An 18909-nucleotide genomic window follows, 5' to 3' on the forward strand; every position below is an offset into this window, starting at 1 on the left:
GGCAAGCCCCCTCCTGCCGTTCCGCCTCCTGCCGCCGCCCGCTTGGCGAGCCCCCGCAGGCCGACCTGCTTCCGGCGGCAGCCCAGCGCCCTCCGCGGCCTGCCGCTGCCGGCCCGGCCCCGGCGCCCGTGACCGCCGGGGACGCCCGCCGCGGCGCGCCCGCGCTTCCGCTTCCGGGCGGCGCGGGGAGGAGCGCGGCGGGATGAGCTGGGTCCTGGGCGGCTGGCGGTGAGGCAGCGGGCGCGGCGCGGGGGGCGGCGGTCGCCCGCTCCGCTCCGCGCCCCTGACTCGCGTGTCTTTGCAGGGCGCGGCGTCCCGCGCGCCTGCTGGGCCCCCAGAGGTGGCTCGCGAGGCGGCGGGGCCCCGAGGGCGCGGCGAGCGCGGACGCGGAGGGCGGGGGGGCCATCCCCTTCTCCGCCAGCAAGGCCACTCCGCGGCTGTGGAGCGTCAGCCGGTCTATGGGGAGCGACCACCAGAGGCCGTGGGTGAAGGTGCTGCCTCTCAGTTTGCTGTGCGGCGGGCTGCTGCTCTGGTGCGTGTTCAGGGAAAAAACGGAGATTGACGAGCGGTTGGAAGCTGTGTTCTCTGGTCAGATCGTGGACTCTTTAGATGCGGCACAAAAAAGCCGTTCTCCCTTGCAGCCGCACAAGGAGAGGTGACTGCGGCGCGGCTGCGGTGAAGGAGCTGCCAAAAGTTTACTGGCGTTCACCTGGCTGAAGGCTGCTCTGACACTTTAATGGGAAAACGTGTTTTTCCAGCCTATCACCAGCCTTATCTTGCAAACGTTTCTGTTTTATTTATCGTGCCGCTTTCTTTGTTTGTCTTAGCTTAGTAATTTACAGGGGTAGTGGAAGGAATGTTTTTTTTTTTCTCCCTGCATTGCACGGGAGTGATGAACAGGATGTACTGCACATCAACTTGTATTTGTAGGTATGCTGTATACAACTAATTTCTTCTCCATGGATTATTTCTTTTTCTGAGATGCACAACATATTAAAATATCAAAGGTGTATGCCTATAAAATCATTGCCGAAGGTGACTTTCAGTTGACTCTACTAGTCATGAAGTATATTCAAATTATATTGATGACAACTGTGTTAGTGTACGATTCATTAATACATGATTCTTATATTGATTTTTTGCAATTTACTAAATAATTCAGAATTTACTTTTTAAAATGTTTAATGCATAGTCAGTGCTTGCTTTCTGCGCTATAACATCTTAGGCATGCCTAAGTAACGTAAGTAGTTATTGAGATTTTTGCAGGAAATCATAAGTGATTAACCTATATTTGAGGGGGGAGGGGGGAACCCCTTGTTTCCTTGAACAATGTAGAATCTAGTTGTGCCTTCAGATTTGCAGATACTTAACACTTGCACATTCTAGAGACTTTCTTGGGAGAGGAAGTATAAAGCTACTAATATGAGTTCTTTTTAGAGTCATTTTATAAGCTTTCAACTGTAAAAATGCAAATGTCTTCTGTGCTACTGAAGTCTGTAAATAAAATCAAACAAACAAAACAACATAGCAGCAGATAGTAAGGCTGGAGCTAGAGAGAAAAATGGCTTATTTACATGCTTCTCTAATGCTGCCGATTAGGATCTAAGGACAGCGAAGTGGATGTTGATTTTGCTGTGGATTGATGCCTTGTAAATGAGTACAGTTGGTTTGGCACTGTCTTAAGGTTTAAATTGTCTTGGGATTCGACTTCTACCACAAGGGAATGGTGCAGGTGAAATATATGCAGGGGAGCGTCATAGCAAATAAAATAGCGATCCTGACTTCCGGATGCTGACTTAAAGTGCAGCGCCTGCTATTTTGCCTAGCCGCCTTCTTCTCTATTCTGTTGCAACAGTGAACTTAGCAAAGTACTGCTTTGCTGAAGGAAACAGAGGGTTCCTGTTTAGTGTGTGCGATGTTTTCAGGTGATGTGATAGGCGTCCTGACAAAGACCCCACTCCACCCGTAAAACTCCTTTCAGTTTCTTATTTTTCAGGTGTTGGAGAACTTAAACGTTGCCTGCCGCGTTCTGCTGTTAAAAGCAGGGAGTTTGAGGCTGTCGGATGAAGCTCGCTGAAGAAGCTGCTCGTGCTCGGTCTCGAACGCGCCTTCCCCAGGGAGTTGCGGGCTCTGGCTGGTGGCGGCCGGAGGCTTCTTGCGGGCACGCGTTACCGGGGCCGGGCGGCGCTGGGGCTCGCGCTCGGCCTTGCCGCGAGGGGCGGGGCGGGGCGGGGCCGCCGGGGTCGCGTTGCGGTGAGGCGGGGCGGAGGGGCGCTGTGGCCCGCCGGGGGGCGGGGCCGGCAGGACGGGGCCGCGCCTGCGCCCTGTTGGCCGCGGGGGGCGATGCCGTCGGTTTCGAAAGCGGTGTCGCGGGGCGCAGGGTCCGGTGGGTCTCCGCAGACCGAGCAGCCGACGCATTATACGTAGGTACCGCGCCCGAGAGACGCCCCGCTTCCTGGGCCTCGGGGGGTGCCGCGGGGAGGGCCTCAGGCCCCGAGGCGGCGGGCCCCGGTCGTGTGCCAGGCCTGCCCCGCGCGGCCTCCTGGTCTGGCGGCGGGTCTGAGGAGGTCGCCCGGCCGGCCTCCGCCGTGCTTCCTTCTCGGCTCCGGACGCCGCGGGGCGGAAGCCCGGTTATGTGTAGGCCGAACGCAGGCGGCCCAGGCACGGCTGACCGTGGAGCGCTAGCGGCTGTTGGCGCCGTGCGTCTGCTCCCGTGGTCGACCCTGTCCAGTCCGTCCTGGGAGCAGCCGGCATCCTCCGGCAGCCTGAGCTCCCCAGCACGCTTTGGCATTCCAGGACTGTTCTCAAGAAGCTAAGAAAGCTGTCCTCCTGCTTCTCTTGAGCGTTGCCTAGCCAGTCTCAGCACGAGCTCGTGGAACGCTTCTCTGATGATTCCTGCAGACCTTCACATGCTGAAAGACAGCTTCGGTGTTCTCCCTGGAAACGACAGCTTTCCTCAGATGCTGTCTGTTAAAGTTCCTGCAGCCTCCTAGCACTACTGACAGCCCCACTTGCATACGAGCACATGCTCCCCACAAATGCAGAATAATTTATTGCTTAATTTTTGAATTCCTTTCATCCCATCCCCCATATCATCACTTTTATTGTGCCCTGTTTCCAGCACTCTCTGAAGGACCACAAGAACATAGCCACTTACTAGATACTGCTACAGTCCTTTCTACGGATTTGAACATCCAAAAAGTCTATTCCCCATTTTTTTCCCCACAGTCCTGAATAGTTTAGAAATTAAACTTGAAGGCATGCTTTGTAACTGCATGTCATCAAATTCCTTGTATGCATATTGAGTAGTTAAAAACTAAATGATGCCCTTGATTCTCTCTAATCCTTCCCTCGCCCAGAATCTTCAATTCCCCCTGTAGCCCGTTACACATGCTGCACCCTTTTTGAGACCTCTGGGAAATCCAAGGTTCTTCTATAGAGTCCCCAGGTACTCTTTCCAATGCAAGTACTTAGAACTTTAGGGATCTAATGAGCTTGTTAAATTGGCTAATAGATAGATAAACAGGAAGAAGTGATGTCTTACATCCGTTGACAAATGCTATAGTCATGCTGAATCTGGAATGATATTGTATGGAAAGGCTAAGACTTCCTAAATAGCTTCAATGCTTGAGATGCCAATGAAGGACTGTCTTACTAACACCTAAGGAACCTTCAAAAAGACTTTCAGTTTGTCTCAAAACAAACCTAACAGCCTCTAAGTTTGCCAAAGTCTTCTCGTAGACTCTGATAACCTTCTTAAACTACTTTTAATCCTCTAGCTTTTGATATAGCATGTCCATGTTCTGGGGTTACTGTGATTAAACACCAGCGTTTAAGTTAGATATGGTATTTAGCTAGAGTAGCCATTGTTGGACTATTTTGTGTGGCAGCAACCTATATGAATGCTCATTCAAGTACCTTGATGGATTTATAATCTCTGCTTGGTGGTTATTTAGGGCAAAATTCTGACTACTGTGGTTTTAAAGTTTGTTTGTTTTTAATTCAGTTACATAACATAGTATAATTTGCCAGGCATTCCACAGTATTTTATTCACAATGCATCTGTCATGAAAGAATGAAGTCACTTGTATTCAGCCACTAAACAGTAAATCATGCATAGGAGCTGAAACTGTATGCAGGTACATCAGTAAATTTTTTCATGGGCTAAATGCACGGAATTGTCAAGTGCCCTGTTAATACTGTAAAAATGTGCCTCCAATAAGATAAACTTGTAACACAGTTTAATTTTTTTAGGTATCTAAAGGAATTTAGGACAGAGCAGTGCCCCCTATTTTTGCAGCACAAGTGTACCCAGCACAGACCATTTACCTGTTTTCATTGGCATTTCCTAAATCAGCGTCGTCGTAGACCTATACGAAGGCGTGATGGGACTTTTAACTACAGTCCAGATGTTTATTGTACAAAATATGATGAGACTACAGGAATCTGCCCAGATGGAGATGAGTAAGTGGTTTCTTTCAATCCTAAGTGTTTGTAGTATTAATGAATTTACAGAAAGATGTTAATTTATCCTTAGCAAAAATGATTGATAGAATCCTTTGCATTGTAACCATCTTTAAAGCATAACATAAGAAATTAATTTTCTGGTAGTATTGTTCCTGTTGTTGCTGCACATTTTTTTGTCAATTGTGCGGCTTTTTTGAAATGGCATGTGCAAGTTGAGTTGTATAGAGATCGATGGATAGTAGAGGAGAATGGCTGTTTTTTGATGCCTCCACAGAGAGAACAACAGAAGTTCATAGTTTGTTGTCTGGCTAGACCGTTAGTATTTGTATTTCCAAGGACATGTTATGTCTCTTCTAGATTAAGACTACAGGGAACACGTGTAGTGACATGGGGAGGGGGTTAGGCTTTGTGGAGATGAGAATGTATGGCAGGCAGGCATATGTGTGTGTGTATGTATATATGAAAGGGTTGTTAGGCACTGGAACAGGCTGCCCAGGGAGGTGGTGGAGTCACCATCCCTGGAAGTCTTCAAAAGACGTTTAGATGTAGAGCTTAGGGATATGGTTTAGTGGGGACTGTTAGTGTTAGGTTAGAGGTTGGACTCGATGATCTTGAGGTCTCTTCCAACCTAGAAATTCTGTGATTCTGTGATTCTGTGATTCTGTGATATATATAAAATAGGAGCTGGGTATACTGTGGTCATATATCATAGAGGAGCTAGCTTTATCTGCAGTGATGGAAGCAAGGAAGGACTTCGGACAGAGAAAACATCCAGGAATTACATCGTTATGCTGCTCACCTGTTTTGAAAAAGGAAGATAGTCATTTTGGTTATTGTAGTGTTTAGCAGCACTTATCATGGACCAGGTATCTTTTGTGTTATGGGCTGTAGACACAGAAGAAAAAGGGTGGATTTTTCACAGAGGTGTTAAACGCTAAACAGCAAGGATAACAAGAGAAAGTAGACAACAAAAAAGCAGTGGACAGTGTGACAATATTTAGAACCATGCCCAAGCAATATAAACAAACAAACGAACAAAAAGTCTTTGAGGGATGATTTAAAAGAGAACAATTAAGTACTTTTTCAGATGTTTGTAAAGCACTTCTGCTAGTCCTAGGGCAGTATGAGCAGTTCTTGTTTGAACATCAACAAAAACGTAATGGATAATTGTGTCATGTATCGACCTGGGCAAAAACTGACTTTTCATTATCGATTGGTAGTTATTGATGCTAATGGCAGAAAAAGGAAGCAGTCTTTTAAAAGGATGTTAGCTAGGTAAGATTGCACTGTTAGAAGCAAATAAGAGGGTGTTTCAATAGCTGGAAAGTGAGATGAAAGTTTGCACAATCTTTTGCAGTAGATGGATTGGAAAGGCTGTACCCTACAATTGCTGAAGATTACTCCTAGGTCAGAAGCCTACATGTCAAGGGATGATGGTCATATTGTCTGGCATAACAGAAGTGCAGCGGACTTGACAAGTAAAACCAGTAGTGAGATTCAGACCTCTGTCTTAGCATGTTGTGCTTATAGTTTGCATTAAATAGATAGGTCTGGGAGTTAACAGCAAAGAGGTAGTGGTTTTAAAGTTTGTGTTTTGCAGAGAAGTCACTCAGTTGAAGAAGGATAAGAACAGGGACTAAGGTTGGAGTCCTGCGAGACATCTCACCAGAAGTATAATACATGTAGAATGTTGAAGTTGGAAGATACGTTGCAGGAGAAATTGAGAGGAAAATGCAGATGTGACTGAATTCTTTTAGGCAAAGAAGGACAAGCCAGGTGGTCAGAGGAGATGATTCTCCTGCTACTATATTTAGTGTTGGTGTGGCTTTTAAGAGAAAAAATGAGTAAAGCGGACGGTAAATTAGGAAAACAAAGATATAAGTGAATAAAGAAAATTGAGTCTGTTTTCTTCTGTTCAGTTATAAAGTGAAATTATTGGAGATGTTTGTGACAGAAGATTCAGCTGGCCTTATTCTAGATCTGGTACTGAGATTTCATGGCTAGAAATGGCAGTCAGCTACTGTAAGCTGATAGCCAGTTGAGGCTAAGGTAGAAGAGAAAAGCTATATAGGACAAATAGTTGGAAAAGGCAAGAAAAAACAAATGTAAATTTCTTAAAGATATTTAAGAAATATCCGAAGCATGTCTGTAGTGGCAGAAGGAGAAAATGGAGGGAAGCACCAGCATTTCTGAGAATATGCCCACAGAATGGCAGCATTTCTGCTACAGAACTCCGCAAAATATTTTTTTTTTCCTTGTTTTGTCTTCTGCCTAAAATTTAGCCTTTATTTGGAGCAATTTCAGATTGTTAGAACGCGGTTAGAACCGGCAGTGCCAGGACACCCCTGTTTTAAGCTATCCATTCCCATGTGCTTGTATTTTTTTGGCTCTTATGTGTATCTCTATTTTCCAGTTCTGCTCATATGAATGCAGTTAGTTTAATGGAGTTTGAGTTAACGTAATGCTAGCAATTAAGGAAAAAATGTTGACATCCATAATTGTTCTCGGACTTTCAAGAGAGCTAAGTAGAAATTGTAGGTTTTACCTAGGCTTGGCTGTATTATTTCATCCCAAAATTCAAGGAAGCCTAAAAATTTAAAGCTGTTTAGAAGAGAGTTTTTCTACAGATAGCAAATTAAAACAATCTGTTTTAAGGAAGGGCCTGTGAGAAAGATTAGATTAATTCAAGAGTTAGAGGAATATATTATGAGCAATGAATAGTGTTTCTCTAAATTTGACATGCGAGAGAAGTGATACTTTTTTAAAATCTGATCTGTTTTTAACCGTTGTAGTCAAATGATGTCAGATTGTAAAAGAGAAGCTTATTTTGGATATATTAGTGTCCATAACATCAGACTTCTCTAAGACTGAAGGAATTACAGTGAATTAGAATGAAGTCTACTACAGAAGAGCACTGTGAGTAACTCTAGGCAAAAATGTCAGTGATCAGAACAGAAGTAGAAATTTGTGTTTCTTTTCATACATTTGAGTACTTCTAGTATTTCCCTTTAAAGTGGATGTTTTTGTTTGTTTGTTTATCCTTAAAGGATATCTTTCGAATGTTTGACATTGTGAATTAAGAAGAGTGTGGAAAGGAAAATTCTTTACTTAAAGGGTGGTGAGCAGGAAAAGTATATAATTTTGGTTTTAATATATAAATACCAAACTTGTAAATTTTTTCAAATAATTTGTTTAGTTTCTAAGCAAGCTTTTAAAAATATGGTAGATAAAGCTTAGGCCTGCATCAGTTCTTATGAATCTTAAACTCTACTTAGTACTTCACCTTTCTTCCTCCATTTACACATTTCTATGTTTTTTTTTTTTTTTGTTTTTTGTTTTTTTCATTTGATGTTCTGTACCACTCTCTGAGTCTTTTGATGCAATTTCTTTTTCTTTGGGATGTGCGAAAGTAATTTTCGGAGATAAATATTTTTTCAAACCCAGAGGTGACCAAAATTAGTTACACTGAAATAAACTGAGGGAGAACAGACTTGTCTGTATGTTTATTTATTTAGTTATTTCATTTGTTTATAATTGGTAGTTAGAATTACAATCCACACATAATGTTAGCAATTTTAGAGTACAGACAGTACCTCGTATAGTTGTGTGTGAAAAATTGTTAGTATATCTACAAAGATGTTTTGCTGATGCAAGAATTTTCTCTTCCTTTTAATAGAAGAGTTGTTTTAGATTTGCTCTCAGGTTGTTCAAGAAGTTTCACACTTAAAAAGATCAGGCAGAAAAAAAAAATCATGATGCTTCAAGTACCCCCCTGGTCTTAGATGACGATAGCATTAAAAAACAATTAACACTTTCTTTGGACCTCTTAGTGAAGAATGACTTAAGCTTGTATCAGTATGGAGGATGTCATTTCTTAGTTCAGATGTTGCTGCTTGTTATAGTAAGCACATATGTGCTTACTATGTTTGTTAAGGATATCTTTGTGAACTGTGCTGCTATAAATTCTTATAACTCTAGATGAGACTAAGAAATAGATTAACATTTTTAATTTTCAAGTTGATCTGTAACAATAATTTATTGGGACAATTTCTATTTGAAGAATCCTGCAAAGTTGTTTGTTATAAGTTAATGAGAGAGAGAGTATAATTAAGATTTTACCATTTAAAAACAAAACTCAAAGCAATGCTTTAACTTTCCTCTTTCTACTGTATAGTTGCGCTTACCTGCATCGAACAACAGGAGATACAGAAAGGAAGTATCATCTCAGATATTACAAGACTGGAACATGCATTCATGAAACAGATGCCCGGGGTCACTGTGTGAAGAATGGAATTCACTGTGCCTTTGCTCATGGGCCACATGACATTAGACCTCCAGTATATGATATAAGGTAGTCTTGTTTCAAATTTTGCAGACTAGTTTGTAGGAAATACCATGTCTGTTATCACCACACACCAGAAAATGTCGTATGCTTTGCATGAAAAATATACTTTCCTTTGTAACTATAAACATAAGAATGTATTTTACTGTGCATCAAGATAGCACGCTGATGATGGGTCTAAGTACACTGGGGAATACAAACAGTAATGTTTTGTGTCTTGCAGTTTCAAGAGACATCTGTGTAATTCTTATGACTGATGAAAGACAAGATACTTTGTGTTATGCCTTGTAAATTTGCACATGGTTTTTATATTTACAAATTACATCTTTCAGTTTCTGAATTTGTGTTAGGCATTTTTAAATGGTCTGTGTACACTTGATAGGAAAGAATAGCAATTCCTTTGAAGCCTTGGAGGGTGACAAGTATCACTTTCTGGACAGTGGGTGAGCATTCTGGGGAAGCGTCAGTATGTGTTTGCCCTATTCTTACACTCTTCCTTTGGCGTTTGCTGTTGGCCACTGCTGGAGACAGAGTTCCAGGTTTAAGAGAACCTTTGATTTGAGCTGGTATGACTGCTATACTACATTATCTCCTTTGTTATCCATTATTCCCAACCATGTGTTGGGGGATCATATTTTGAATAAATTCATACTTTGCCACAGAATTCACTGCTACATTGCCTGGTCGCATACTGGATGTGTATTACTGTGTGTATTACACATTACTTATATAGAGTTTTACTTTACAGAAGACTCCCCTCCATCAGATAGCTGATGTTTCTGCTGCAAAACATCTGTCCACATCTGTCCATTTTTTTTTTTTGACTTCCCTCATTTAGCATATGCAGTATGATACTATGTCAGTTTGAATGCAGAACAATTAGTATTGTTGTAATCTTTTCTAATTAGAGGACTTCTGAGGAGTGGCTGAGGTCACTTGGTTTGTTCATCCTAGAGAAGAGGAGACCTCATGGCGGTCTACAGCTTCCTCATGAGGGGCAGTGGAGGGGCAGGTGCTGATCTCTTCTCTCTGGTGACAGCAACAGGACCCAAGGGAGCATTATATTCAGGCTGAGTATCAAGAAAAGTTTTTTTTCTGAGAAGATGGTCGGGCACTGGAGAAGAGCCCCAGGGAAGTCATGGCACCAAGCCTGTTGGAGTTCAAGAAGTGTTTGGACAATGCTCTCAGACATGTGGTTTGATTTTTTGGGTGGTCCTGTGTGGAGCTGTGAACTGGCCTCAATGATCCTTGTGGGTCCCTTCCAACTCCGGATATTCTATAATTCTATGATTCTGTAATGTATTAGAATGAGGAACCAATGTATGGCGATACTGAAGCCAAGCTCTCTTTTCTAAATGTCTTTTAATATGTTCGTTTGTTGGCGACTGGCTGCATACAAAGCATCAGGAGAAGCTGAAGACACTCATGGTAGGCTTCTACATTTTAACTGCTTGAACCTAAAAGTAGGCTGACTCAGACGTTGGTGTTTGTGAAAAACAGTCATATGCCATTGCTTCTCTGGTTTTCAGGCATTCAGCATTCATAAGGAAGTCCAAACAATCAGACATTCTTGTTTGGTGATCTTTTTGCTCTAAGATGGCCAATGATACTAGGGTTTCTTCATTATAAGTAAAGAGCAAAGAAATCGCAGTAAATCAATGGTGCAGACATTGACATTATTTCCCTTAAAAGACACGCTTTTCTGCACATTCATGTTAAAGAAAAAGTGTTCTTTAGAAATAGTACCTCTTTTCCTTCTCATTGCCCATGTGCTCCTTGAATCTGTGAAAGACATATTTTGACAGTTTGAAAGACTCGAGACTAGGCTTTGGGGTTTGTCTCATTTTCTTTTCCTTTTTGATATTTTTCTCCTTGGAGGACACTTGGGGTCTGGGAAGTTCTTGAAATGCGATGTAAATGATATAACTACTTACATTATAAAGCCCCGTACCTTTCAAATTCCTCTTCAGAGGTCCTTGTTTTACTAGGAGTATTTTGGAATAGGAGATAAGCTCCTTGAGTATGTCTCTTGAGAGAGCAGTGCCAATTGAAAATGGAGACTTTCGATTCTCATGAAGACAGAGTATTATAGTTCCACCTCTGGTATTTGGTTCCTCACCTTGTTTCTTCATTGTTTCAAAGTCTGCCTAATATAATTTTGCTTTAGCATCCTTTTATTTATTTATTTATTTATTTTTAAATAAAATAATCCATTGTATTGGTTTGCCATTGTCGAATCTCTGTACAGCTTGATTTTGTTAAAAGGGTATAATGACGCTGTCTTGGGTTTTTGGTAGTGGTTTTATACCGCTAGTACAATAAGTTTTAGTTTAGTAGTGGTCATTTCTGATCTTTCACCGAGATTGTGGCTGCTTACCTGAAAAGCAGCTGTAAATACTTGCAGAAGTATTCCATTTCCTCATAATGATTGTCATTTGCTACTATGTCTCCCAAATGACTTGACGTACTTTTATTGCAGAATGGTACAATGAGCCAAAATGCTTTGGCTTCTTTTATATGATCTAGTTTTCTGTAAATAATATTTTGCATCTCCCTTCAATATTCACTTTTCCAAGATGAAGAGTCTTAAGGTATTTATTTCTCCCCTATGTAAGTGTTTTCCTGTATTTCTGATCACCCTTACTTCTCATAACTTTTTTTGTTCTACCACTGTAGTCCCAAACTCATATGTGACAGTGGAATATTAGAAACTTATAGCATATACAAAATGTCAGCATGCCGACATGCAGAGGTATGGATGGACATTGTTGATACAAACATTGGCTGTGTATGTAAAGCCAGCACTCTTTCATATGTTGTCTTTGATTAGTTTATGCGGGTATTCCTTATGTCTATTTACTTGCTTTAGTGCAAGTAATGGTGTGAAACAGTCAATTTATTTTTTTCAAATTTAGGCTTGTTATGACTTAGATTAAATGACATAATTTTGATAGAATAGGACATGATTTTTTTTTTGGTAAGACAGATAGGGTTACTGTAGCTATACAGTTTAGCAGTGTTATTTTCTTTCCCCATTCCAGAGAACTTCAGGTGCAGGAATCTTTCCAGAATGGGCAGCTAGGATGCAGTGAAGGTATTCCAGATCTGCAACCAGGGATTTTAGCAAGTCAAGCAATGATTGAGAAGATCCTTAGTGAAGATCCAAGATGGCAGGGTAATGTTAGCCTGTCTCCTTTCTTTGTTTATTGGTGTTTGATGCAATTTGTTGATACTCGGTTAACCCTGAGAGAAGTTCAAGTCTTTTTTATAATAGAGTAAAAAATTGGTTTAGTAAGTAATATGTGTGTTTGTGAATAATTTGTACAGTCTGTCCCATTTATATTCAGATTGTATATTGAAAATGTTCTGAGGATGTCTAATAGTTCTCCTCCAGTTTACTTAATACAAGAGGTGCTAATCTGTGTCAATTGAATAAATGCTCTTAAAGTCAGTAGAAGCGCTGTCTTGCGCTAAGTAGTAATAATGATTAGAGTCTTCATTTTTAATTTACTAACGGACTAGTTAGAAAACTAGTTAGTTACTTTAGTAAGTAAACTAGTTTACTTACTTTAGTTAGTAAACTAGTTAGTTACTTTATTCTTTGCTGAGCTTGACTAACAGGAATGAAGTAGAATATTAAACAGAAAATTGGAGGAGAATATTAAATTATGAAAATGTCTTGAAAGCATTACAGTGTGTACTTAATTTCAATTGTCTTGGTTTTCCTAAGGCTTTCAAATTTGGTTCTCATGTATCTTGGTTTAGACTTGAATGTTACACTGCCAAAGATGTTATCATTAAAAGGATATTAATAGAGCTCTTGCTCAAATGTTACTTTAGAAAAGATTGCACGGTACAGTTACTTTCAAAAATTCATGTGGAGGCAGTAACATAGTAAGAGGTCAAAGGAAGGTGTTGTCTCTAAGGAAATTGAGGGAGATAATTGCATGACACTTGTCCCTGCTATACGTTTTGAATCTACTAGAGGGTGAGTTCCAGTCATTTAAGTACTAATAAAGTATAGACCATAGTCTTTGCATTGTGATAGGGGTATGTTATATAATGTTGTATGGTTTCGTTCAATCCTGAGTATGGTGAGATGGAACATAATCACTAGAGATTGAAAATAATCATTCAGCTGGTGACTTCAGCTTTATATTCTTAAGTTTTAAATGAAACTATTTAAAAGGACTGAACGAAGAGTAGACGCTGTGTGATACTCTGATTAGTAATCTCTGCTATTTAAAAGTATGTCATTAATGACTCTTTGAGAATGCTTTTTTGTCTAGTTTTCCATAAATCCTGCAGGAATCTTGTCGTATTCTGCAGTTCATTTTTGAGAACATCTCAGATTAGAAGGTTTGCTAATTGCAATGCATGACATTGATTGCTTCTTTATATGTACAACCATTTTCCTACCTTAGGAAGGAGTTAGATTGGTTTGACATGATTTACTCTCATGGATTTACAAATCCATGCTAGCTGATAGCTGAAGTTTGCCTCCTAATTTATGGTCTTCTACAGTGTTTTTCTAACATTTTCTTAGACAGAACCATGTTTTTAGACAGAACCTTGTTTGTCATCTCCTAATTCCTCCTTACTTGAATCAGAGATATAGAGACATAGGCAAAGGGAGAGAAGAGACTCTAGATTTTGTTCAGGAAGATCTTACTGGGTAGTCTTAATATGCCTTAACATGAAAGTAGTTTTGGTGAAATAAGGACTATTAACACTAAACTTAAGAAAAATGCAGATATAAAATTTGAAATAGTTTTAGTGTTTGTCTTACAGTTTTGGGTATTCATTTTTAAAATGTTGAATGTGTATAATGTGAATTTCTGGACAGTTTGTCTGCCGATAGGTTGCTAGTGCTTTATCTATGTACTTCATTGAACAGTTGCTGTTGAATGTAAAAGTGATGAAGATTACTTTGCATGTTGGTATATTGGACTGTATGTCAAAAATGCAGATTGTATATAGTTTTATAAGAACGTGTGAATCTGTGACTTTTTTTTATTACAAAAAGTCTGATAATTAAGCTCGCTCACTTAAGACACTCTGAATGCAAAATGTTGTTGTTTATTTCTTTTAATTTTTGACCTGTTTACAGACACAACTTTTGTATTAGCTGGCTACAAGACAGAACAGTGTACCAAGCCACCCAGACTCTGCCGCCAGGGTTATGCGTGTCCACACTATCACAATAGTCGAGACAGAAGACGAAATCCCAGAAAATTCAGATACAGGTACATAAATATTAAGAACAGAATTTTGGTCAGTCAAGATAGCTGTTAATACTCTGATCTGTTTGGTTTCTTGTATTATGCAGTTGGATATTCCTAGTGGAATAAAAACATGTCTTTTCCAGTAGACTTGCTAAAACTTTTTTTTTTTTTCCTAAAAAAAGCATTTGTTCATAATAATCATGTAATTCTGAAGAATAAAACCACGAAACAGTAATGAAATTTTCCTTCTTCCCTGTGAATGATGAAAACAATATCTATAATTCTTAGCAAAAATTGAGAATCACTAGGTAATACCCTCTTTGATATGAAAAAAGAGTTATAATTTCTGGCATTCTTCTTTTTTTGTTCCTAAAGTTTTCTGTTTATGAGCAGAAAAATTTTGGTTCTTAGGACCAAAATTTAAAATTTAATGCATTGCCTCACTTACTTTTGGAATGAGCCTATCATTCTAAAACACCAGTTTCTTTATTGATTTGGTATTCTTTCATGCTGTGGTGGAACATTTAGAATTGTTGGGTTTTGCTTGACGGTCTCAGGACTGTCCATAAATTTCACCAGACAGAAGAAAAATGGAATCCTACTAGCTTGTCCTCCTTCTGTCAAAAAATTTACAAAAAGCAGGTGTCTCTTAGAATTCACAACATTCTAGGTCCCAGAAGCTAAGATTCTGAGTTTTAATGGGAAATTTCTTGAGACTTCTGCTAGGATGTAGATAAAAACGTGCTTGGACTTCATTTTTTATAGGTCCACTCCTTGCCCCAATGTAAAACATGCAGATGAATGGGGTGAACCTTCAAGGTGTGAAAGTGGGGATAGCTGTCAGTATTGTCATTCTCGCACAGAGCAGCAGTTTCATCCTGAGGTAAGAACTATGTTTCTACTTATTTTTAATGTTTTTAAATTTATTATGGAGTTGATTGTTGATTAAAGATGATACCCATGAAATAATATGTGGCATTTGGAGAGAAAATTAATGTAATGCCTCAGGTAGTTGAGGTTTTAACGACAAAAAAAAAAAGTGCATAGAAATAGTTACTTGTACTGATGTGATTCTCATTGATAGGCATTTTTATTATACTTTTATGAAAAATGAATTACTATTCTCTTCAATGGTTGGATGCCTTTAATCTGTTAGCTGGATTGATTTGTCACATGGCTCATGTGAAAATACTTTTTTCAAGTTGATAACACATATATAAGATTGGGGCATAAATAAATGGGTTCTCTTTTTTTGCCTAACTTTCAGAATCAGTAATAAAGTCACAGTACTAATTGCATTTAATCAATAACTTGGGAAAAAAAATCTATTTTAAGTTAAGAAGATATATGTCAAATTATTACAAAAAATGATTAGGTCAAGAGGAGATGAAAAGAGCAGAAAACTGTCCTACTAGCTGAAGACACTCCAGAAAAACAAGATAAATTTAGGTTACGCCATAAGTGAAGTCATTGTGACTTTGTTGGATTCATGAGCATAACAGTGAAGTGCTAGGGAACAGAGCAGTGCTGTGCAATCTGCTGAGATTTAAATCTTTTGCGACACTAGGAAAGTATTAAATTTGCCAGGTAATGGAAACAAACATGATACTGAATAGACATGTTAGGTGAGAAGCTGCCTGTACATCTTTAGATATCTGTTTTGGTTTTGGGACCTCTGAATGGACATGAAGAATTCACAGCAGAATGTAATTTCTTGCATTAGGAACTTCAACACTTAACTAAGGTATAAGCAAATACCATTTGAGCAATGGCTATTTTCTCTTCCAATTATGGAGATTATAGAAGGCATCTCAAGAGCATACCAGAATACTGACTTTAGAGTTGTTGCAAACTCTTTATCATACTTTCCCTATCATAAATTGAGCATCTGCATCTTTATAGTAAATAAATCCTTGCTATCTATACTCTTAGATGCTGCTCCAGAATTTCTCTGTCCTTGTTTCTAGAGATCTTTTGGTCTAGATTTATTTCAGATTATTTAATTTCTACCTTATATTCCAGCCCTTTTCTGTAATAACATTGTGTTCCTGCTTAATGACTGCTGTAGCATGACTACCCTACTTTCATTTATGACAAAGCTCATAATGAAATTGCTAAAATAAGTCACTGGGCTGAGGCATGAGTTGTGATGCTAATTTTGTCTGCTGCCTTCTTTTTTTATACCACCTTTATACCATCTTCCCACTTGTTTAACAGCAGATATGTAACATTGGTAATTAATCTTACACATCCTGTATTGAAGTTCTTATTAGAATGACCACTTTTACAGTTTAGAGGAGAATCTTTGATTTATTGGTTATATGGTGAGTCTTCTAGGATGTGCCTTAACAAAATGTATTTTTAGTTTTATCACTTTTTTTCTTCCGTCCTTTCTTCCATCCGTCCTTCCGTCCTTCCTTTCTTCCTTCCTTTAATTAAACTTTGAGAGAATAATTAGTGGACTTGCAGTGGCCTGAATCAGCTATTTTTGTTCTTCTCAAACTTAAGTGTGCTATACTTGAAACACCTCAGTCAGATGTACTACTTCTGATGTGACAGATTTGCTAAGAGTACATGCTAACTGCAGCTGTTTCATATGTCAGTTCTTTAAATATTCTGATGCAACAATAACCTAATTCATTTCCTGACCCTGAACCAAACAAAGGTGATTTGCTCCCACATCTGCTCTAGTCACTTCAATCTTTGCTTTTATTTCCATTAGCTGTGCTGCCTTTGTTGTAGTGTTGAACATAATTCATGCTGGTATTCAGGACAGCTTGGTAGGCATAGGGTCATCACCTCTCTTAATTTTAGTTGAAGCATTTAATTTCACAGGAATGAGCAATATGCCTTTACTCAAAGGAGGAGTTTTCATTTGACTTCTTACCCTATGATCCTTTCGCTTCTTTGCTTAAGCTCTGACTTCCTTTCAGTTGTGCGATTAGCATGCACAACTTCTAATTTAACAACTTTAATTTCTTAAAGTGATGTAAACGACTTTGAAAAATTTGTTGTTGGTGTTTGACTTGTTTCCATGCCACATGGAAAACCAAAACAGTTTGAACAATGCTTTGCTAGAACACCGTTGTTAATATTTATTATTACTACAGAAAAAGGTTAAGATTCTCATCTCCTGTTTACTTTTCTTACAATTCTGCTCTTCTATTTAAGTTTAAAAAAAAAGAACACACAAGAACTGAATTCCCTGAGAAAGTGTATTGCATATTGCTATTAAATATTAAGAAATCTTAATTTAAATGTTTTAAAACTTTAATTATTTGTCACTACATAGCAAATATGTGTAAGTTAACTATGCTTCTGTTTTGTTTAGATATATAAATCTACAAAGTGCAATGACATGCGTCAGACAGGTTACTGCCCACGTGGTCCATTTTGTGCATTTGCCCATGTTGAAGGTAAGTAAGAGAACAGTTATTTTGTATCAGTGTTCATAAAAGTGCACAGTCATTTCTAAGTATCTGTAACAGAAATTCCTTTAAGTCATTAATTTTAATGTATAAATAGCAATTGGTGTCACATGTTTTTAGAAATCCATTCCATGTTTTCCAATACACTATGTTGTTATGGGAGCTTGCTGCATTTGCATCAAATTTGCAGCAGCAGTAAAACAGGAAGTGCTTTTCTTTACAAATGCAGCTTGTCCTGTTAACACTTAGAACTTGATTTGTCAAATGTATACGCACGTTTGAGTTTTGTTAAATACACGGCTTGTCCTATTGAAGCCTATGATAAGCTTCAAAACAAATAAATAATGGTCTGGTCCAGGCTTACATTTTACCTTCTGCTTCAAGGGATGAAGAGAGGCATTAGGTGCTCTACCGACTCTGAAGATCCCCAGATTTCTGTGATTAAGTAGTATTTAGCTTATGATTCTGTAATGATGGGTAATGGCAGTTTACCTGTTCTAGGCAAATGTGATGTTCTATACAGCCATTTATTGCAGTACTTGCTTACCTATGTGGAAGAGGTAAAGGAATATTTTCCACCATTCATACAAGTATTTTGGCATCTTCTGTCATTCTGTGTTGAAATAAATTGGGGAAGCACATGTTCCCTACAGTAACATTCTTTGTCTTCTCACAATGGGTTCTTCAGAATCAGCAGGAACGTTTTATCTTCTTTTCTTTTTTTTTTTTTTTTCCTACCCTTCCCTTTTCTGAAGACCACAATATTTTTTTCAGGAGCTCCAGTGATCTCCATGATACAGGCCATCACATAAGACTGCTGTTGTTTTTTCAGGTCCAACCTCCCACAACAGCAGTTCATCTCTGTGAAAATACACTTAAACCTGGGGGAGGTCTGCGCTGTAGAGTTTGTAACTTCCATGAATCAGGACAGAAACTATGATGTTTACTCATCAAAGGAATTAGAATAGTTGTAGAAGCACATCTTCCAAATTTAATGTGTTTCTTTGACTTACTGTCAATAAGCAGAATAGCAAAAACTAATTGTGGTGTTATTCCTATATTCTTTGAAAAGAGAAAAGAGAGATTATTTTTCTCTTGAAACGTTTGGAAGGTACTCTTAACACTACGTTCTTAGGGTGTTTCATCTACTTAAACTCATTTATAGAGTACTAGAGGAGCATGTGGTTGTGTCACAAAAAGAAGACTTATGAAGATTTAAAAGAGTGGGAATCAAATAGTGTTTTTCCTATGACAGTGTGAGGGTCGGCTGGACATAAGATAGCTGACTGGACTTGCTCTGTGCAAGCAGTTACGCCATGAAATGATACTTAGAGAAAGTGAGAATAAATCACGAAAAGTGAGTGCATCTGTTTCTGTCTTCTGAACTATTCTTTTCATACTCATTTTGTAAGAGGAACAACAGTGATCTACTGACATCCTCTTTGCA

The 18909-nt window shown here is 39.1% G+C and overlaps 1 protein-coding gene across 13 annotated transcripts in view; it reads left to right on the forward strand.

The window, feature by feature from the left end:
- The first annotated feature begins 17 nt into the window (after positions 1–17).
- UNKL (unk like zinc finger) overlaps positions 18–18909 on the forward strand; it is a 51985-nt gene continuing 33093 nt past the window's right edge. For 5 of the 13 annotated variants that reach the window (XM_072023936.1, XM_072023943.1, XM_072023939.1 and 2 more), the window contains exons 1-8: positions 395–532; positions 1997–2423; positions 4358–4464; positions 8642–8818; positions 11827–11984; positions 13920–14055; positions 14800–14917; positions 17366–17450. In XM_072023936.1, the coding sequence (XP_071880037.1) occupies positions 2064–2423; positions 4358–4464; positions 8642–8818; positions 11827–11984; positions 13920–14055; positions 14800–14917; positions 17366–17450 (1141 nt within the window). In that variant the 5' untranslated portion in view covers positions 395–532; positions 1997–2063. Of the gene's footprint in view, positions 229–304; positions 533–1981; positions 2424–4254; positions 4465–8641; positions 8819–11826; positions 11985–13919; positions 14056–14799; positions 14918–17365; positions 17451–18909 lie in introns of those variants that run through there. The other 8 variants (XM_072023947.1, XM_072023948.1, XM_072023945.1 and 5 more) reach the window with 7 other exon arrangements.

This window comes from Anas platyrhynchos, chromosome 15 (genome assembly GCF_047663525.1).
Source record: "Anas platyrhynchos isolate ZD024472 breed Pekin duck chromosome 15, IASCAAS_PekinDuck_T2T, whole genome shotgun sequence".
Classification (NCBI taxonomy): domain Eukaryota; kingdom Metazoa; phylum Chordata; class Aves; order Anseriformes; family Anatidae; genus Anas; species Anas platyrhynchos.